Source organism: Panthera uncia, chromosome X, assembly GCF_023721935.1.
Source record: "Panthera uncia isolate 11264 chromosome X, Puncia_PCG_1.0, whole genome shotgun sequence".
NCBI lineage: Eukaryota > Metazoa > Chordata > Mammalia > Carnivora > Felidae > Panthera > Panthera uncia.
This window is the reverse complement of record NC_064817.1, coordinates 40,178,957-40,201,727: the sequence shown is the minus strand read 5'-3', so window position 1 is coordinate 40,201,727 and position 22,771 is coordinate 40,178,957. Positions and strand designations below refer to the sequence as shown.

At 38.9% G+C, this 22,771-nt stretch overlaps 1 protein-coding gene across 1 annotated transcript; it reads left to right on the top strand.

Annotated features, from left to right (window-relative positions):
- Positions 1–15,298: 15,298 nt before the first annotated feature.
- On the top strand, positions 15,299–18,500 carry ZNF630 (zinc finger protein 630). The gene is made up of 3 exons (XM_049643234.1): positions 15,299–16,189; positions 16,419–16,514; positions 16,705–18,500. Exons 1-3 carry the CDS (start codon positions 16,156–16,158, stop codon positions 18,498–18,500), a joined length of 1,926 nt encoding a protein of 641 aa, XP_049499191.1. The 5' UTR covers positions 15,299–16,155.
- The last annotated feature ends 4,271 nt before the right edge of the window (positions 18,501–22,771 follow it).

Below are 22,771 nucleotides of genomic sequence, written 5' to 3'. Positions count from 1 at the left end.
GGGGAAACATGCCTGTTACATTATGGGGAGGGCCTGGATAAGGTGGGCATCAGGGAGAAGAAGTGCACATTTCTAAGTCTGGATATATAGATTGAGGACCCAAGGAGGAGGAAGTTGAGGTGTAGGACTTCCCTTCCTACTTCTCTAGGTCTTCTTTGGGTACAGGCAAGGGACCCTTGGCTCCCTTGCTTCATCATTGTGAACCCTTGGAAAGGGTTGCCAGTAGGCCAGGATCCACCTTATACATACCTTGATCATCTCTTAAGGCCCCAAAACACTGAACACAGGATACTTCTCCCTGTTTCTCCTCATGTTTGCAAAACAAGTCCAATTGTAGGATAGTATTATAATTGATATTTCTCTCTGGTGGCCAAATTTCCTCTTCCAATTTATACTTGGGACAAGCTTCAGTGCAAAAGCAATTGATAACTAAGGGTTAGGGTTTGTGGATCAAAATCATCCCAATTTTTCAGAATGCATCCCAAAGAATATTGGCCTTGGTTGGGGAATTGCCCATCTATAGGAAAAAGAAGAAAAGTCATCCCTTTTAGCTGACCAAGAGAAACGTCATCTCTTGGTCCTGGGTTTTGGCTGGCTATGCGACTGACAGCCAAAAGCCTTGTCAATCTAAGGAGGTGCTTGGAATAGTTGTTCTTACCCAGGCTTGACCTGGGTATTGACTTTGCGGGTATTGACTGTGACCAAGCATGATTCCATTGGTTGTAGAGGGATGCATTGATTTTATTTTGGCCCAACAGTAATTTACATATCAATCATAACAAAACTGTTCGTCTTTACAAGTACAGTTTAAAAGACTGGTGAAAACCATTTTTTTTATAAGGGTAAAATTGGCCATTGAGGGGAGCTAAAAGGGCCAAAGTCAAAAGGCCTGCCTTTTTTTTTTTTTTTTTTTTTTTGGCAATGTCTAAATAAGTATGTTCCAGCCATATAGATGTCCATTTTAAGGTCACTGTATTGGTACAAATCAGCATACACTGGGCTCAGTGTAGCAAAATGGCTCCCATGTAATCTGGTAAAAGCCCTTTATATAGAATAGTCATCCAGCCCTCATATAGCATAGGCACCCATTTCTCTGCATTGCAGAAATAATACAAATGTGGAGCATTTGGAGAGTAGCAGCGAGGACATTGCCATCATCTCCTCTGCCTTTGGATCAAAGAAGGGGCAACCAAGCTTTGATTAAAACAGCTCAAAAGGATGGGGCGCCTGGGTGGCTCAGTTGGTTGAGCATTGGAGTTTGGATCAGGTCATGATCTTGCGGTCCATGAGTTCAAGCCCCACATTGGGCTCTGAGCCTGCTTTGGATTCTGTGTCTCCCTCTCTCTCTGCCCCTCTTGTGTCTCTTTCTGTCTCTCAAAAATGAATAAATGTTAAGAAAAATTAAAAACTCAAAAGGACACACTGTCCTGCCCTTTTGGTTAAAATCATAGTTCTTTCCATCTTTTTGGGCAAAGAGGAAAGAAATCTTTCCTTTTTTGTTGTTTTTCAAAAGCAGATCCACAAGCCAAGAAAACTTTGTCTTTTTAACAGAGACTAAAGCAGAATTTTAATCTTATACCAGAGTACTTTTAAAACACATTAATTTTTTAAGTCTTAATCTTATTTTATTTTTTTAAATATAACTTATTGTCAAATTGGCTTACATACATCACCCAGTGCTCATCCCAACAAGTGCCCTCCTCAATGCCCATCAACCACTTTCCCCTCTCCCCCACCTCCCATCAACCCTCAGTTTGTTCTCTGTATTTATGAGTCTCTTATGGTTTGTCTCCCTCCATCTCTGTTTGTAACTATTTTTTCTCCTTCCCTTCCCCCGTGGTCTGTTGTTAAGTTTCTCAAGATCCAAATATGAGTGAAAACAAATGTATCTGTCTTTCTCTGACTGACTTATTTCACTTAGGATAATACCCTCCAGTTCCATCCACGTTATTGCAAATGGCAAGATTTAATTCTTTCTCATTGCCAAGTAGTAGTCCACTGTATATATAAACCACATCTTCTTTATCAATTCATCAGTTGATGGACATTTAGGCTCTTTCCATAATTTGGCTATTGTTGAAAGCGCTGCTATAAACATAGGGGTACATGTGCCACTATGTATCAACACTCCTATATCCCTTGAAAACCTATTCATTTTAACCTTAGTCCATCCTGACCACACATAAAATTCTTTTCCAAAGACTTTCCTTCATGAACTGTCTACAACTTTCCCTTACATTTAGATTTTGTCCCAAGCCATTCCTCTCCAAACAACCAGTCTCATTTAGGACAAAATTATCTTCTTTTATCTTCAACAAAAATGTATATCCATTTTGAAAATATTTTTACATACTTACTTTTACATATAGAGATGCTTTCCTTATTTCTATCATTCTTAACTGCATTTAGCAGAATTTTAACTCTTAGAAAACTTAGTCTCCAGTGAAAACTAAGTAGTTACCAATTGTGAACTGTTATATCAGAATTCTTTAGATGGCAAATTTATGAATCTATTAAGCACAAAGCATGTTTACCAACAGACCCAAATAGCCTTAGCATCCCCAGTACTGTAACATTCGCCCCAACATACTATCCAGGGGAATCTGAGGAGACCCTGCCTCTTTCTGGGTAATTCTTCCCTACCCCTAGTCCTAGAATTTTTGTTCCCCATACTCTACCAAGCTAGTTCCTGCTCCTGAGTTTCACTGGGGCCCTCATCCACCCTTAATGGAGGTTTCTTGCACTCTCCAGAGCCCACTTCTTCTGTCTCTGGCTGTTTCCCTCATGAGGAAACAGGTCTGTGGATTGAGACTCTGCATTTGCTTTGTATCTAGGATATGTCTCAGTCACACACACTCAGCCTCTGAGGATTTCCCAACCCCCAAGGCCATGCTTGTTGTCCAATTTTCCTATCTTTGTCCATGCATGGAGTTATCAGGACACCACAGTGCCTGTCTTTTACCCTTTTCATAGTGTCACTTCTTTTGTCTCCAAAGGCAAAAAGTCTCGAGTTCCATGGATCCCTGAGGGGCCAGGGGTCCCCCTGTGGAAAGGCCACCCAAACTGGGGTGGGATGTGACTCCCCTCTTGCAGGAGGACCTGGACCTTGTGGGTCAAGGTGAATCCTGGACTAGCCCCTAAATGTGGGAAATAAGGCAGCTGACCCAATCAAAATCAGAGCACAGTGAAGCGAGGCTTTAATCTATGTTCCTGCAAGAGCAGGTGTCTGATGGACAGGCACACTCAGGGCAGTCACAGGCAATTTATCTGCTATCATGCATGTTTCTCCTGATTCCTCATTGGCTGAGTACTAAAGAGGTTACAGCCTTACCCGGACATTGCCTATGCCCATGTGAAGCAAAAAGTAGTCTGATTGGAACAAATGTACGTTTCCTGAGGTGACGCAGAGACTTTCAGTCCCTCCTTTGTTCTTTGGTGCATGCTGATTGTAAAGCCCATGAAAAGAAGCCCGTGAAACAAAGAGGGGAAGAAGAATCAGGAAATGAAGTGTCTAAGGGTTTGGGACTCCATTATGTGTGTCTGTGTGTGTGGGTTCATATATATATCCAATAGGTTGTAAATGTACTGTTAACTGGACAGCACAGTTTTATTTGGTATTTCTGAAAATGAATCATCTCCCTTACCTCTCACAGGTCACCAGTGCATTGTCCCCTCCCAGCCCTGAATGAAACAATTTGCTGCAAACCACCTATAAAGATGTGGCATCAACCACTAGGGAGGCAGCAAGGGGAAGATGAACTCCCATCATCTTCTTCCCATTTTATCCAAGACTCCTGCACTGGAAAAGGCTCATCTGCTCAGGTCTCCCTCTCCCCGTGCTGTAGGTTTTCATAATTCATGGGGTTTTGGAGTGATGGGAGTTTCGAGCTGACAGCCAAGAAGGAATTCTTGAGACATCTTTGGTGCAAAAAGGTGATTTTATTAAAGCACGGGGACAAGACCTGTGGGCAGAAAGAGCTGCATTGGGGTCATGAAGAGTGACTGCTTATATACTGTGGAGTTGGGGCAAATAAAGTCAAGAGGAACTTTCTTTAAAAAAAATTTTTTTTAATGTTTACTTATTTTTGAGAGAGAGAGAGAGAGAGAGAGAGAGAGCAGGAGGTGGGAGAGAGAGAAGGAGACACAGAATCTGAAGTAGGCTCCAGGCTCTGAGCTGTCAGCACAAATCCTGATGCAAGGCTTGAACTCAGGAACTGCGAGATCATGACCTGAGCCGAAGTTGGACGCTTAACTGACTGAGCCACCCAGGTACTCCAAGAGGAAGTTTCTTACAGGTATTTCCATACGCTAAAGAAGATTCACAGATTACTAAAGGCCTAGTTATTGTCAAGCTAAAGTTGTTTTTCCCCTAGCAAAACATTATGGTTAGGACTGTAGGGAGTTGCTGGAGACTAAGCTATTGTTAAGATTGCCCTTTTCTTGTAATTGTACTAAGATATTTGTAAATTGATGGAGACTCTATCAGTTTAAGTATTTGTTTTCTGTCCTTTCCTCTATTCTTGGGAAGCCAGGAGTGCCTGAGGAATATCACACATATCCCACCTGCCAGGGGTGGGAGGTGTGCAAGCTTGTGTTTGGTCCTCAGCTTGCCTTATGGTCCCTCATCAATAATGATGGTTTTTTCCTTTTTAAATGTTTGTTTATTTATTTATTAAATATTTATTTATTTATTTTTGAGAGAGAGAGAGAGAGAGAGAGAGCGAGCTGGTGCACATGTGAGTGGGGGAGGGGAAGAGAGAGAGAATCCCAAGCAGGCTCCAAGCTGTCAGCCCAGACCTCACTGTGGGGCTGGATCTCATGTACCATGAGATCATGACCTGAGCTGAGATCAATAGTCAGAAGCTTAATTGACTGAGCCACTCAGGCTGTCCTCATCAATGACCTTTAACTTTAAACTCATGGCTCTATTAAGTATGCCACCATTAATGTGGCTTTGCTCTAGATCTTAAATCTGGACTTCAGTTAACTTTTCTACCATCAGTGCTCCTACGATCATGACCTAAGGCCCAGATTTCCATCAATTTCCTTTTTTGACCTTGAACTCAGGTCTTTGAAAAAATTCTGACATAACAGACGGGGCTCCTCATTGATTCCCATCTGGTTTGAACTCAACCCTCATATACTATCATTAGTCTTTCTCTATTAATACCTTGTGCCCCAACCAAATCTTCCACCACCATTGACCCTCTGAATGTTTTTACACGGAAAAAGGAACTATGCAGATATGAGTAAATTAAAAAATCTTGAGATGGGAAGATTATTATGGATTATCCAGATAAGTCCAGTGTAATCACAAGGGTCCTTATAAGAAAGAAAGAGGAAGGTCAGAGTCAAAAATTGAGGTGTGATGATGGAAGCAGAAGGACACAGTCATAAAGAGATTTGAAGATGCTACAATGCTGGCTTTGAAGATGGAAGAAGGGGTTTTAAGCCAAGGAATACAGTTGACCTCTAGAAGCTAGAAAAAGCAAGGAAATGGATTCTTCCCTAGAGCCTCCAGAGGGAGTATGATTCTGCTACTACCTTGATTTCAGCCCAGGGAAACTCACTTTGGACTTCTGACCTCCAGAACTATAACATAATAAACTTGTGTTGTTTTAAACTTGTAAGTTTATGGTAATTTTTTAGAGCAGCAATAGGAAACTAATACAGGCATCTTTGAAAAATTCCACCATTGATGCCCACCTGCTCAACACTCAAACCATGTCCTTATTAACTCTTCCACCACCCACGCCCCTCTGTGTGACCTCAAATCCCAGCCATTGTTAGCCATTCCACCATCAAAATCCCTTATCTATGTCCTCCAACCTGGACCTCTATTAACTTTTCCAACCTAAATCAACTCTGATTTTATCTTGAACTCAGGCATCAGTTATCTATTCTACCATTAACGGGTTTTGATCTAGATATAGAATCTAGAGCTTTAAGGGTAGAAAGTTAACAGTCCCTTTGTGTTTGTGTATTATGCTTGGATGTCTGTTCATTTCTCCACTATCAGGGCAATTTATGTGTCAATCTTTTTTCACATTGTTAACTTTCCCCCACTGTTACCCTTCAGCTATGTACATTGACTGCAGCCTTAGTTAAATCCTCCCCACCTGTCTTCTTTTAGTGTGTGCCGAAAAATCAAATCGATGCTAACTCTTGTGCCATTATTGCCCCTTCTTCTATGTGCATCAACTCCAGCCCTTTGTTCATGTTTTTATCATAAATGCCTATTTGGTCTGACCTTGAAGTCAGGTCTTGGTTAACTCTTCTGCCATCATTGCCCCTTTGGTATAGTTTGTGAATTGTGAGCCTTTGCTAATTAGGCCACCATTGATGCTTCTCCAGTCTACCAGAGAAGTTAATGTTTACATTTTCAAAGCCTCTCTGGAAAGAATTGGTAACTAGGCCACAATTTTACCTTCAGTGCCTTTCTGGTTTGACTTAGAAGTAAGATTTTTGTTAGCTTCCCCCCCCCCCCCCCCCCCCGCCATCCATGTGCTCTGGTAGAAGTCTTGAATCCTAGGGCTTTAACTATTTCACCATCAGAACTCCTCTATGTTGTAGATCTAGAATCTGAGATTTTGTTAACTATTCAATCCCATTCAGGGTTTGCCTCCAATATAGCCTTTTGTTAAGTTTTCTAAAGTCAATGTTCCTTAGGTTTTACCTTAAACTTCTGCCTCTCTTAATTCTTTCAGTTTTTTAAAAAAGTGTATTTATTTATTTTGAGAGAGGCAGTGCAAGCGGGGGGAGGAGAGAGAGAGAGAGAGAGAGATCCTCTGAAGCGGGTTCTGTGCTGACAGCAGTGAGCCCAAAGCGGGGCTGTGGAACCCACGAACCTGTGAGATCATGACCTGAGCAGAAGTCCGATGCTCAATGGTCTGAGCTATCCAGGTGCCCCCTCTCTTTTAGCTTTCATATTGGGCTGCAAAAGGCCACATCTGCCCACTTTAAGGGACCCTGGCAGAAAGTCTGGCCCGTGAGTGACAAGAGAGGGAGGACCTTCTGTGTTCGAAGGAGCCAATAGAAGACTAGGAGCGCGGCGAGGCAGAGCCTTGAGTGACACAAGGGGAGGGGGCGCTGCCCCTTCGAAGGAACAATAGGAAGGCCGGAGGGCAACAACGCTAGGCCGCTAGAGGCGGGCCGGGTGTGTTAACAAGAGAATACGTTATGTAAAAAGACTCTTCACTTTCTACAGATGTTTTAGAAATGAAGCTTCTGCAGAGCAATCTCCCAGGCGGTGTTTCTACCCTCCGGCCTTACCACTCCCTCCCGCCCCGCTCCCAGGACCGGGTTCCCTCCGAACACCCCTACCCGCACGTCGCCACGCCTTTGCTCTGGCAGTGCCTCTGCCGATGGCCGGGAACGCCCATTTACCCGCCCGGAACAGTCGCTACACATTGGAGCCTCACACTGCTTTCGAAGCACCAATTCCGAATACCCAGCCTCGGAAATATCACGAGGACTTCCTGGATTCCAAAACGCGTATCTCTTCTGGCTGGAATGGGAGCCTCAAGAGGCAGTGTGAGGCCCTGGCCGTTTTCCTGGCCGGCGACGTTGTTCCTGGCACAGACCGAATGACGCCATTTTTGTTACTGGTAGAGCTCGGCTTGGAGGCTGTTTCTGGGCATGCGAAAGATAAGCTAAAGCGTCAACCAGACCCACCAAGGAGGGCTGGAGGGGAAAGGGAATTTCGTGGGATGTTGAGCCCATTTGTGCAAGCAGGGAGCCAAGTTCGTCTTGAGAAGGAGCTTTGGGGTCCTGAGAGCAGAGCCAGGGTGAGGGGCCCCGTTAAGTGATGCGGGTCTGTGTGGTCAGTGATGGGGACATGTGGAAGGACTAATGAGGGGGTCCTTTGGACTGAATGATGTGGAAAACAGTGATAGGGAGGGGCGTCTGTAAGACTGTGTGGGATATTCGATGAGGGGTTTATGGAAGCGATAGGGGAGTCTGTGCAGTGAGCAAAAGTGTCTGTAGGGTGAATGGTAGGGTTTCAAGGGAGTGAGTGAAAGGGGCTTGTGGGATGAGTGATGGAGAGTCTGTTGGGTGAATGATGGGGGATCTGGGGTGAGCAATGGGGTGGTCTTTAGGGTGAATGATGAGGGTCCATGGAGACAGGAATTAGAATGTGTAGGGTCAATGTTGAGATTCTGTGAGGTCCATGATGGGTGGCTCTTTGAGATGGATAGTACATCCAAGAATAAACAAAAATTCCTGCCCTTGTGGTATCAACATTCCAATGGAGGAGTCATACATTGGGCCTTTAATTTGTATTTCCTTGATGACTGCTTTTTCATATATTTTTGATATCTTAGATCCTCTTTTGTAAGGCACCTGTTCAGATCTTTTGCTCCTTTTTCTATTGAATGTCTGCCTCTTCCTTATTGATTTGTGGAACTTGTTTTTATATATTCTGATACTACTCCTTTATCAGTGATATGTGTTTTGCAAATATTTCATTGATTTTTGGCTTCTCTCTTCCGTGTTGTGGCTTTGAATATTAAGGTTTTAAGTTAACTTTGAGCTGTAAAGCACAACGTAAATTTAGAGTTTTGTTATTCTCAAGTTAACAACCAGACAATGCCCTCTGTAATTTAGGAGGAGAATTAATTTCTAGGGCATTCAGAAGCAGAGTCGCATCTCTGAAAACTTTGGTGCCATGACAGCTAAGGAGGAGTTCTCTGCTTTTTGTTTTCCCACCACTTCACCCTCTAGTCACTGGCTGTGTGATTATGAATAAGTCACTAAACCTCTTTAGGCCTCAGTTTCTTCACTGTGAAATGAGGATAATAGCAGGGTCTATCCTTTGAGGCTTGGGATGATATTTAAGTGAGTTATTACCCGATTATTATCTATTCATTATGGTTTTGTAGCACTGATCTTGTATATATTTCATGGATCTTCCATGAATTCAAGGTCAGTTCTACTCATGTGATACCCAAGAAAATCCAGTGAAAGAAATTAGATACCAACAAATGAGATTTTGTCAGGTAGGGTTGAACTTTGGATGGCCACAAACCACTGTGATATCTTTGGGAACAGATGTTTGTTGTTATTAAACAATTGGGAGTGTGATCTTGTGGTCTGCCTCTTCTTCATTTTGCAGGTGTATTTCCATGCTATTAACTTTATTTCCATATACTATTAAGTATATTTCTATGGAAATTGTCAAACATTCAGCAAAATAGAGGGAATTATATAATAAACCCCATTATGCACATCACCCAGTATCATCAATCATCAACTCATGGCCACTGTTGTTTCACCTAGACCAGGGGATGGAAAACTCTAGGCAGTGGGCCAAATATGGCCTGCTGCTGTTTTTATACAACTGTAAACTATGAATGGTTTTCACATTTTTTAATGTTTGGAAAAAAATCAGAAGAATATTTTGTGACATATGAAAACGATATAAAATTCAAATTATAGTGTCCATAAGTGATGTTTTATTGGGACACAGCCAGTAAACAGAATTGGCTTATGCATTGTCTATAGCTGCTTTCAGTCACTGAATAATTGCAACAAAGACCATAGGCTTCACAAATCTGAAATATTTACTGTCTGTCTCTTTACAGAGAAAGTTTGCCAACCCCTAATCTAGACCACCCATTTATTTCTCTCTTCCAGATTGTTTTTTGTTATTGATAACATAAAATGCACAAATATTAAATGTATAGCTCAGTTAATCTTTATATATATAGTTGTTATTATTTTGAAACAAAGCCCAGATGTATCATTTCATACAAAAGATAAGGACTTCAAGGTCAATACTTGAATTTTATATATTCAATATAAAATAACAGTAATAACTTCCGATCATCATTGGTTAAATTTCTTAATATCATCAAATATCTAGTCAGGACTCAAAATTTAATGATTATCTCAAAGATTTTTTTGTCTTTTTAAATTAAGGTCCAGACAAGGTCCATAATTTACATTTGGTTTCTGTATCTCGTGAACCTCTTAATTGTCTCTAGTGTTACTTTAAATGGTCACCTGCCTTTTCATCTCTTGGAGGTTCCATAACTTATTTTCTCAGTCCTCAGTGATTAGGCATTTTGATTATTTTCAAAATTATGGTGTTAAAGACAACTCTGTGATGAAATTTCCTTCAGTAAGTCTCTGCACACATCCATGATTATTACCTTAGGAAAAAGTTCTAGAAGTGGCATTGCTGGTCAGATGACAAAGACAATTACCAATGAATTAACAAGTAATGCATTTTATATTCAGCCACTGAAGAGTGATTAATACAGCCTGGTCTCTGAAGACTCTTCTGTACCCCCACCCCACCCCCAATTGGTTTCCAAAGAGAAACAGAAAATGATGGAGTCCCAGGTAGGTTGTTTGTTTCCCACTTGGTTTTCCCACAATAAAATGAAAAAGGACAATACATTGAACACATGAATTAGAGAAATTTAGACAGAATAGAAGATTAAGAGGCAGGTGAAGTTGCTGTGAAGATATCTGGCCATATTTGATATAAAATGAGGTAAACATTTTATCTTCAAGCTTCCTGGCAGCCACAGTGAAAATGGCAAACAGGGTGCTTTAGATGATTTGCATTCCCCATCAAGATAAAGCAGTTCATCAATCCATCTCCTCAAGTCAAGATTTCTGAGACTTTAGCTTAAGAAATGTTATTGTTGAATTTTCCTAAAGGCCAGCCGTTTTCAGCACAGTGTGGTATCATCAATAGTTGTTTCAAAGAGGCTATTTTTAGTTAAAATTTTCTGGCAGAGGCTTGGAGCCTAGTTTTCCAGGGCTCCTTCACTGTCATCTCATAGTTTGTGGGATCATGCCCCAACTCAAGGCCAGTTCCTTCTCTACTCTTCCATTTTATGCCTTTTTATCCTTTCTTTGCAAGGGTAGTCTATACATGGTGCAAAGAATGTACATAATATTGCAAAGTAAAATTTAGGAAGAAAGGGAAATATGTCTGAAATCTAATTTTTGCCTTCTTCCCTGGCATAACTAGTATTATGTAGTTTGGGGATGAGCTTTCCACTCTTTATACATATAATCCCTATGTGTGTAGATGTATATATGAAATGTGTGTGAGTGATTTTATTATTTTCATGTGTTTTTTACTACACAAACTATATCTTCTGTAACTTTAAAAAAGTGTATTGATAAAACATTTCCAATAAATCCAAACTTTACATATTTTATTATGGGAAGTTTCAGTTTTGAACATACACAAAAGTTGATTTTTGTGAACCCCTTTGTACTTATCACCCAGCTGCAAATATTATCAACCAGTGGCCAATCTTGTTTTATCTATGGTTAATCTCCAAACATTCCTGTCATCATCATCATCATCATCGAGTCAGTCTTTTATTAATATTTTGTTGAGAATTTTTACTCCTATGTTCATGAGACATGGTTGTGTTTTTTTTGTATTGTGCTTATCATGTTTTGGCATCACAGTTATGTTGGCTTTATTTAACAAGTTGGGAAGTATTCTTTGAAAGAGTTTGGGTAAAATTAGTATTATTTCCTTCTTTTTAATTTTTTAAGTTTATTTATTTTGAGAGAGAGAGCAACTGGGGGAGGGGCAGAGAAAGAATCCCAAGCAGGCTCCACGCCAACAGTCCAGAGCCCAATATGGGGCTCGAACGCACTAACCATGAGATTATGACCTGAGCCAAAACCAAGAGTCGGATGCCTAACCGACTCAGCCGCCCAGGCACCCTAGTATTATTTCCTTCTTAAAAATTAGGAAGAATTCTCCAGTGAAGTCATCAGGGTGGAGAGTTTTATTTGTGGTTAAGTTTTTAATTATGAATTTGATTTATTTAAAAGATACAATACCATCCAGCTTTTCTGTGTATGTTGGGTTTGTTAACTTGTGATTTCCAAGTAATTTGTCCAGTTTGTCTAAGTTAGAGGTCAGCAAACTTTTTCTGTAGAGGGCCAGATAGAAATACTTAAGCTTTTGTAGGCCATATGGTCTCTGTTGCAACTACTCAGTTCTGCTTTTGTAGGTTGAAAACAGCTGTAGACAATATGTAAACCAATGAACATGGCTGTAATCCAGTAAAATTTTATTTATGGACACTGAAAATTGAATTTCATACAATGTTCACATGCCACAAAATATTCTCCTTTCACTTTTTGCTTCAACAGTTAAAAGTGTAAAAACCATCCTATGCTTGTGGGCCAGATTTGGCATGCGTACCATACTCTGCTGTCCTGCAATCTGCATTGTAAATAAACTTTATTTATAAATAAAATTGTTCATAGTATCTTTTTTAATGTTTATTTATTTATTTTGAGAGAGGGAGAGAGCACGTGTGCAAGCGTGAGCAGGGGAGGGGCAGAAAGAGAGAGGGAGAAAGAGAGAATCACAGGTAGGCTCTGTGCTGTCAGCACAGAGCCCGATGCAAGGCTTGATGTCATGAGCCCAGAGCTCATGGCTTGAGCTGAAATCAAGAATCTGGCACTCAACTGACTGAGCCACCCAGGCACTTTGTTCATAGTATCTTTTTATTGTTCTTTTAATGTTTGCAGGATACCAGCCCCTTGTTGTGGATTCTTTTATTGTTTCTGTTTTTTTTCTTTGATGTCTAATGGAAATAATAAGAATAGGGACGCCTGGGTGGTTCAGTCCATGAAGCATCCTACTTTGGCTCAGGTTATGATCTTGCGGGCGTGAGTTTGAGCCCCATGTCGGGCTCTATCCTGACAGCTCAGAGCCTAGAGCCTGCTTCAGATTCTGCGGCTCCCTCTCTCTCTGCCCCTCTCCCACTTGCACTCTGTCTCTCTCTCTCACAAAAATAAACATTAAAAAAATTTTTTTAAAAAGAATAAGAATAATCACAGCTACCGTTTATTGAATGCCTGCTGTGTGCCTGACACCATTATAATAAAACATAATGAAATTACTTTGTGTTAGATACTATTATTTATCCCCATTCTTCAGAGAAAAAAAGCTGAGGCATGGGTAGTACATAGTCTCACCAGTACTCTAAAGTAGTGAAGTCACAAATAAGGGAACAACCTTAACACATCTTTGTATATTCCTCAAATATTTATGTAGACCAAATTCTTGGACATGAGAGTGCTAGGTTACAGAGCAAGCATGTTTAAAATTTAAAGGGTATTTTTCAAATTGCATTTTGATATTATGTAATAAGCTTCTACATGTGGCTTCAAATCACTTATAAAAAGGCCCATTTCCAAATACTTTTCTTACTACCAGATAGCTTCAGTGTTTTTCATTCTTACTATTTTTATGGTTGAGCATTTTATCTTATTTTCATTTGCTTTTCATTAATCATTAAATGAAATTTGGCATTTTTTCACATATTTATTTGCCATTTAAAAATTTCTCTGTAAAACTCCCTTTCTGTCTTTGTCTTTTGCTCATTGATTTCTAAGAGCTTTTTGTATATGAGTGATACAAATTTTGAAGTACGCATTGAAAACTTTTTTTTGGCTATATGTCATTTTCTCACTCAGCCTTGTTGGCTGTCTTCTCTCACTAGAATATGAGATACTTGAAGAAAGATATTTTTGTCAGGTTTCTTTTTTGCTGTATCCTCAGTTCCTAGAACAATGCCTGGTATTCAGTGGGATCTCAATAACTGCTTGCTGAATAGATGGATGTTTTTTTCACTTAACAATATATCTTAGAGATTTTTGCATAGCGATCCTTGTTGCTTTTTAGGGTTGTATATGGAATTCTCTTATGCAGATTGAAGCACAATTCATCCAATCCCCCATAAAGTTGTCTGCATTATTTTGCTATTATAAATAGTACTGTAGTGAAGTAACATCACACATGTTCTTTTGCTTACATATATGTGTTGAATAATTTCTAGAAATGGAATTGCTGGTCAGATGACTATAGATGCTAGAGAGGATGTGGAGAAACAGGAACCCTCTTGCACTGTTGGTGGGAATGCAAACTGGTGCAGCCACTCTGGAAAACAGTGTGGAGGTTCCTCAAAAAATTAAAAGTAGATCTACCCTATGACCCAGCAATAGCACTGCTAGGAATTTACCCAAGGGATACAGGAGTACTGATGCACAGGGGCACTTGTACCCCAATGTTTATAGCAGCACTCTCAACAATACCCAAATTGTGGAAAAAGCCTAAATTTCCATCAACTGATGAATGGATAAAGAAGATGTGATTTATATATACAATGGAATACTACTTGGTAATGAGAAAGAATGAAATCTGGCCTTTTGTAGCAACGTGGATGGAACTGGAGAGTGTTATGCTAAGTGAAATAAGTCAGGCAGAGAAAGATAGATATCATGTTTTCACTCATATGTGGATCCTGAGAAACTTAACAGAAGACCAGGGGGGAGGGGAAGGGGGGAAAAGTTACATAGAGGGAAGGAGGCAAACCATAAGAGACTCTTAAATACTGAGAACAAACTGAGGGTTGATAGGGGGTTGGGGAGAGGAGAAAGTGGGTGATGGGCATTGAGGAGGGCACCTGTTGGGATGAGCACTGGATGTTGTATGGAAACCAATTTGACAATCAATTATATTAAAAATAAGATTTTGATGGATATTGTTAAATTATTGTAAGTTAATTGCCCTCAAAATATATTGTACCAGTGTATACTCGCAATTTGAGTGGTCCTTTTTTTTTACATCTTCACCATCTTAGTGACTTATCAAACTCTAAACTTTGATATTATGTAAGAAAAACATGATATTTTTATTTAATTTGCATTTCTCTTCATGTGAATGAAGTTGAACACCATTTTACATGTTTAGAAGCCATTTGCATTTTATTTTCTCTGAATTGACAGTAATGTCCTTGGATTATTTTTTAAAAGGTTAAGTTGTTGGTCATTTTCTTTTTGCTTTGTAGGAGCTCTATAAATTGAGCAAATTTGTTCTTTGTCCATCTTATGTGTTGTGCATATATATACTCCTCAGGTAGTTGCTTGTCCTTTGAATTTGTTTATGGTATATTTTGCTATGAAATACATAATGTAATCAAATTTATCAGTGTTTTCCTTTGTGACATCTGGGTCTTGTAGCATGCCTACTTAGAAGAGTTTTCTCCACTTTAAAATTATTTTTAGAATCTCTCCTGTCTTTATGTCTTCTGATTTTCTTTGTTTAAATTTTTGTTATATCTCAAATTTATTTTTGAGTATAGTATGAAATAAGGAGTCTAACTTTATATTTTTCTGATAACTACCCAGTTTTGAACAATCTGTCTTTTCTGCATTTATTTACTTTCAAAATTCATTTGTTTATTTCTTTTTCTTTTTTCTTTTTTTTAAATTTAAATTTTAGTTAACATAGAGTGCAATATTGGTTTCAGGAGTAGAATTCAGTGATTCGTCACTTACAATACCCAGTGCTCATTACAACAAGTGCCCTCCTTTATACCCATCACCTATCTAACCCTTCTCCCAACCACTTCCCTCCATCAGCCCTCAGTTTTTTTCTCTATTGTTAAGAGTCTCTTGTGGTTTGTTTCCCTCTCTCATTTTTTCCTTTCCCATATGTTCATCTGTCTTGTTTCCTAAATTCCACGTATGAGTCAAATCATATGGTATTTGCCTTTCTCTGACTGACTTATTTTGCTTAGCATAACACGTTGTAGCTCCATCCATGTTGTTGAAATGGCAAGATTTCATTCTCTTTTAATGTTTATTTATTTATTTTGACAGAGAGAAAGCGAGAGATAGAGAGAGAGCAGGCGAGGGGTAGAGAGAGAAGGAGAGAGAGAACCTCAAGCAGGCTCCATGCTGTCAATGCAGAGCCCAAAGCGAGGCTCAATCTCATGAACTGTGAGATCATGACCTGAGCCGAAATCAAGAGTTGGATGCTTCACTGACTGAGCCACCCAGGGTGCTCCAAGATTTCATTCTTTTTGGTGGTTGAGTAATATTCCATTGCACATCTAGTTTTAGACTGTTTATTCTGTTCCACCAACCATTCTTGCTAATGGCAGAACTTACAAAGTTTTTCTCATTAAGTATGCTACACAAAATGGTAAGTAGTTATCCTACAGGTGTTGCTGTGGTAAAAATGATCAGAATGAGAAGATTGTACATAATGTGCTGTTATAGGAACTAGTGACCTATGAAGATGTGGCTGTGGACTTCACCCAGGAGGAGTGGCAGCATCTGGACCCTGCTCAAAAGATCCTACACAGAGATGTGATGCTGGAGATCTACAGCCATCTGGTCTCTGTGGGTAAGGGCAAATTCTCTGTATAACAATGAATCAACTCCTCCCCATTCTTCAAACTGTCAAGACCATGACCTTTATGATTTTCCATTAATAGGGTCTTTATAGTTTTTTTATGTTTATATTTTTGTTATATCTGGAATTTATTTTTGTGAGTTAAGGATCCATCTTTCCTGGGAGGCCCCTGAGATTGCTTCTTCTCTTTATGAATTTCTGAATAATTTTCCCTTAACAGGGTGTTCAGGTATAAGTCCAGGTATAATCTTCAAGTTGGAACATGAAGAGGACCCATGGATCATGAAGAGTGAGTTGTCAAGGTGGATCCACTCAGGTAAGTGAGAATTGGGTAGATGGCTGGGAGGGTATTTTCTTCTTCTCTGACATCAATAACCTCTTTGATTCTTTAAAATTCACCAGGCCTTCTTTATAACATCCATCCCACATGAGCACCTTCTTAGCACTTCCGTTCATTGCTGTTTTATTTTTGGTTTCTATTTGATTTTATCTTTTTCTTCTTTCAGACAGGGAGAAAAGCCTTGACTCTTCCCAGCAGATCATTTCTGAAGAACTTTCATTTCAAAAAGAGATATTGGAAAAAGCCCCAAAGGATAATTCATTGTACTACCTTTTAAAAGTTTGGTGTATTGACGGTCAGACACATAAATATCAGGGAAACCAAGACAGAGTTTTGAAGCAAGTCACAGTCATTAACCATGAAACATTGACCAAGGAGAAAGGCCCCAAATATAACACACTTGGAAACAGTTTTGGTGGGTGCATAAACCTTGATACTTCAAGTAAAAAACTCCATAATTTTGATTTATGTGAAAAGAACTTGGAATCTAATTTAGACTCACTGATATGCAATAGGAGCCATACAAGAAAGAACCCCATTGAGAGATTTGGATGCAGGAGCCCACCTAGCTTTAGTGATTCCTGTTCTGTACCGGAGAAAATTTACACTGGCATGAAACCTTGTGGACATGGTCAATGTGAAAAATTTCTCAGTCATAAACAAGTCCATATTCAGTATAAAAAAGGTCAAGCTGGTAAGAAACCCAATGTTTGTGGTGAGTGTGGGAAAGGCTTTATTAAGAAGTCACAGCTTATTATACATCAAAGAATTCATACTGGAGAAAAACCGTATGTATGTGGAGATTGTGGAAAAGCCTTCAGTGAGAAATCACACCTCATTGTGCATCAGAGGATTCATACTGGGGAGAAGCCCTATGAGTGTACTAAGTGTGGGAGGGCCTTCTCCCAGAAGTCACCCTTCATTGTTCATCAAAGAGTCCACACTGGAGAGAAACCCTATGAATGTTCTGAGTGTCAAAAAGCCTTCTCTCAGAAGTCACATCTCATTATACACCAGCGAGTTCACACTAGAGAGAAGCCCTTTGAATGTAGTGAATGTGGGAAAGCCTTCTGTGAGAAGTCTCACCTTTTTATACACCAGATAACTCATACTGGGGAGAGACCCTATGAATGTACTGAATGTGGGAAGACCTTCCCTCGGAAAACACAACTCATCATCCATTATAGAACACATACTGGAGAGAAACCCTATAAGTGTAGTGAATGTGGAAAAACCTTTTGCCAGCAGTCCCACCTCATAGGGCATCAAAGAATTCATACAGGAGAGAAACCTTATGTGTGTAATGACTGTGGAAAAGCCTTTTCCCAAAAGTCCCACCTTACTGGACATCAAAGGCTTCACACTGGAGAGAAACCTTATATATGTACAGAGTGTGGAAGAGCCTTCTCTCAGAAATCACCTCTTATTATACACCAGAGAATTCATACAGGGGAGAAACCCTATGAGTGTAGTGACTGTGGCAAAACCTTCTCCCAGAAATCACCCCTCATTATTCATCAGAGAATTCATACAGGGGAGAAACCCTATGAGTGTACTGAGTGTGGAAGGGCATTTTCCCTGAAGTCACATCTCATTATACATCAGAGAGCTCATGCTGGAGAGAAACCATATGAACGTAATGAATCTGGAAAGGCCTTATGTGAGACGTCTCCACTAGCTCTACATCAAAGAACTCATACTAGGGAGAAATCCACTGAATCTGCTGAATATGGTATGGCCTTTTCCCGAAATTCACAGATGATCACATATCAGAGAACACACACAGCAGCACATATCAGAGAACACACACAGCAGAGAAACCCTCCAACTGCAGTGACTGTGGGAAGGTGTTCTGCCAGCACATACACTTCACTGGACATCAGAACCAACATAGGAGAGAAACCTCATATAAGTACTGATTGTGGGAAGGTCTTCCCAGAAGTCAGATCTCACTATGGATGAAAAAACTCACACTGAACAGAAATCCTCTGGGTACATTGGACATGAAAAAAATGTGGCACCTCCTTTACTGTGGAATAGATTCATACATTCCTACATATTTCTGATTACTCCTCCACAGGATGATCTGGTCAGGCTCTCAGAATATTTTCAACACTGTAAATATGTAATGCACTTGCTCACCTTCAAAGTATTCCCCCCCCCTCACAGAATACATACATCTGGAATAATTGGCATAGTTTTGGCGTTATTTGGTGTTGAAGGTTTTGTAGCATTTTCCATGAATTTATTTGGGTATGGTGCATAATTTGAAAGCAATCTCATTGTCATCTTTCTCTATTTCTTTCATCATATTTTCTCTCTTTAGATTATATATGTATTTATGTTGATATGTCTATCAATACATAGATATAGATATATGAATCCTTGTAATTTTCATAAAAATCATCCATTTTCTCAAGGAAATATAGATTTGTGAAATTTTGAAAAAAGAAAAATATATTTATGAAGTTTTGAGTAAAGTGGTCTCCTATGATTCATTTAATTTCCTCGACATATATTGTTATTTCTCCACTATCATTTCTCACAGTGTGTATTTGTGATTTCTTTTTCCCTAATTAGGTAAACTAATACTAATTTTTTTCTCTCTCTTTCTCCTCTCAACTTTTATTTTATTTTTTTAAATTTCTTAATGTTTATTTTTTTTTGAGAGAAAGACACAGAGTGCAAGTGGGAGAGGGGCAGAGAGAGAGGGAGACACAGAATCCAAAGCAGGCTCCAGGCTCCGAACTGTCAGCACAGAGCCCCATGCGGACTCAAACTCACAAACTATGAGATCATGACCTGAGCTGAAGTCGGATGCTTAACCGACTGAGCCACCTAGTCACCCCTCAACTTTTACTTTTTATTTTCTTCTTCCAAATTTTTATTTAAGTTCTAGTTAGTTAATATGTAATGTAATATTGGTTTCAGGAGTAGAATTTAGTGAGTCATCACTTCCATATAACACCCAGTGTTCATCATAACAAGTGTCCTACTTAATACCCATAACCCATTTATCCCACCTCCCTCCATCAACCTTCAGTTTGTTCTCTATTATTGAGAGTCTTTTATGGTTTGCTTCCCTCTATCCTTTTCCCCTCTTCCCATGGGTTCAACTGTTTTGTTTCCTAAATCCCACATATGAGTGAAATCATACGATATTTGTCTTTTTCTCATTGACTTATTTTGCTTAGCATAATACGCTCTAGCTCCATCCACATTGTTGCAAAGGCAAGATTTCATTCTTTTTGATGGCTGTATTTCATTGTATGAATATACCACATCTTCTTTATCCATTTATCAGTCAATGGACAATTGGGCTCTTGCCATAATTTGGCTATTGTTGATAATGCTTCTATAAACATTGGGGTGATGTACCCCTTCATATCTGTATTTTTGTATCTTTTGTGTAAAGACCTAGAAATGCAACTGTCAGATCATAAGGTAGTTCTATTTTTAACTTTTTGAGGAAATTTTATACTGTTTTTCACAGTGGCTGCACCAGTTTACATTCCCACCAGCAGTGCAAGAGGTTCCCCTTTTTCTGCATCCTTGCTAACATCTGCTGTTTCCTGTGTTGTTAATTTTAGCCATTCTGACAAGTGTGAAGTGGTATCTCAGTGTGGTTTTGATTTGTATTTCCCTGATGATGAGTGATATTGAGCATCTTTTCATGTGTCTCTTAGCCATCTGGTTGTCTTTCTTGGAAAAATGTCTATTCATGTCTTCTGTCCATTTATTAACTGGAATACCTATTGTTTGGATGTTGAATTTGAAACATTCTATATGGATTTTGGATACTAACCCTTTATCAGATATGTCTTTTGCAAATATCTTCTCCCATTCCATAGGCTGCCTTTTAGTCTTTTTGATTGTTTCTTTCATTGTGCAGGAGCTTTTTATCTTGATGAAGTCCCAATAATTCATTTTTGCTTTTGTTTCCCTTGCCTCCAGTGATGTGTCTAGTAAGAAGTTGCTACAGCCGAGGTTAAAGAGGTTGCTGTGTTCTCCTCTAGGATTTCAATGGTTTCCTGTCTCACATTTAGGTCTTTCATCCATTCTGAATTTATTTTGTGTATGGTGTAAGAAAGTGGTCCAGGTTCATTGTTCTGCATGTTGCTGCTAGTTTTCCCAACACCATTTGTTAAAGAGACTGTCTTTTTTCCATCAAATATTCTTTTTTTTTTTAAAGTTTCTTTATTTTGAGAGAGAGATAGAGGCAGAGAGAGAATCTCAAGCAGGCTCCAGTGCAATGTGGTACTTGAACTAACTGTGAAATCATTACTGAGCCAAAGTCAAGAGTCGGATGGAGAGACTGAGCCACCCAGGCTCCCCTTCCATCAGATGTTCTTTCCTGCTTTGTCAAATATTAGTTGACCATATGGTTGTGGTCCATTTCTGAGTTTTCCATTCTGTTCCATTGATCTATGTGTATGTTTTTTTCCCATTCTTTGTGTCTTCTTCAAATTCTTTCATAAGTGTTCTGTAGTTTTCAGAGTACAGATCTTATACCACTTTGGTTAGTCTTATTCCTAAGTATCTTATTGTTTTTGGTGCAATTGTAAATGGGGTTGATACCTTGATTTCTTTTTCTGCTGTTTCATTATTTGTTTATAAAAACGCAACAGACTTGTGTACATTGATTTTTATATCCTGTGACTTTTTTGAACTCATATATCTATCAATTTTTGGTGGAGTCTTTTGGATTTTCTACAGAGAGTATTATGTCATCTGCAAATAGTGAAAGCTTGACTTCTTCTTGGCTGATTTGGATACCTTTTATTTCTTTTTGCTATCTGATTGCTGAGGCTAAGACCTCCAGTACTATGTTAAATAGTAATGGTGAGAGTGGATATCCCTGTAATGTTCCTGACCATAGAGGAAAAGCTCTCAGTTTTTCCCCATTGAGGATGATATTAGCTGTGGGTCTATTGTATATGGTTTTTAGTATGTTGAGGTATGTTCCATCAACATCTTTGTTGAGGGTTTTTATCAAGAATCAATTCTGTACTTTGTCAAATGCTTCTTCTGCATCTTTTGAGATGATCATATGGTTCTTACCCTTTCTTTTATTAATGTGGTATATCATGTTGATTGATTTGCAAATGTTGAACCAGCCCTGTAGCCCAGGAATAAATCCCTCTTGATCATGGTGAATAATTCATTTAATGTACTGTTAGATTCGATTTGCTAGTATCTTGTTGAGAATTTTTGCATTCATGTTCATGAGGGATATTGGCCTGTAAAAAAATAAAGAGCACAAAATAAGATAGTAGAAATAAGTACAAATATACCACCAATCATAATAAATATGAATGAATTATACTTACCAGTTAAAAGACAACACTGTCGGGTTGTATAACATCTAGCCAGATATACACCATTTTAAGACACATACTTAAAGTCCAAACGCATTGTGAGGTATTTTCAGAACAACATTAAACAAGAGCACTTGCTCTTCCTGGCCTTCTCAGATTGTTGAGAGTCAGCATATATATTGTTTTCCCACAAAACATGTAGGCTTTGAGTTGAGAGAGAGATAATATATAATGATAAGGAAGTATCCATTGCCCCTATTTTATTGGAGTTATTTTTTGAATCAAGAATAGATGTTGAATTTTATCAAATTACATTTTCAGTGTCTATGGAGATGATCATAGACTATTCATTTTGATCCATTGTATATTAAATTATATTAATAAGTGTCCTTATATGAAACCCTTCTTGCATTAGTGGAATAAATTTCATTTGTTCATGCTGTGAACCAGTATGCAGCAGCCAAAATTTTTCTGGTATTTTAATTAGTAGTTTTGCATTGATATTCACAAATAAAGCTGATCTATAGCTTGCTTTTTTTGTCCATATTTTTCAGATATGTATGTTACAATTATTTTGGCTCCCTACGAACTCTTTAGAAGTGTCCCCCTTTTATTATAGAAGGGACAAGCGCAAAATAATATAAAGGAAACCAGGACCACATGACAAAATATTAAAAGACAAAAGCAATGAAAACAGTGTGAACAACAGGAAATATACTGGGAAACCTTAGACCAAATATATCTGTCATGGGTACAGACAAAGTCAGGGTAACATTGTCTACTAAAAGACCAAATATATTCACTTTGAAATACAAAGTAAAACTGAAAACATAAAAGACAATTTAGAAAGATTAGAAATAGACAGACAAATAAATCATACCTGACAATTGCAAACAAAAAGAAGTGGGAAGAAAA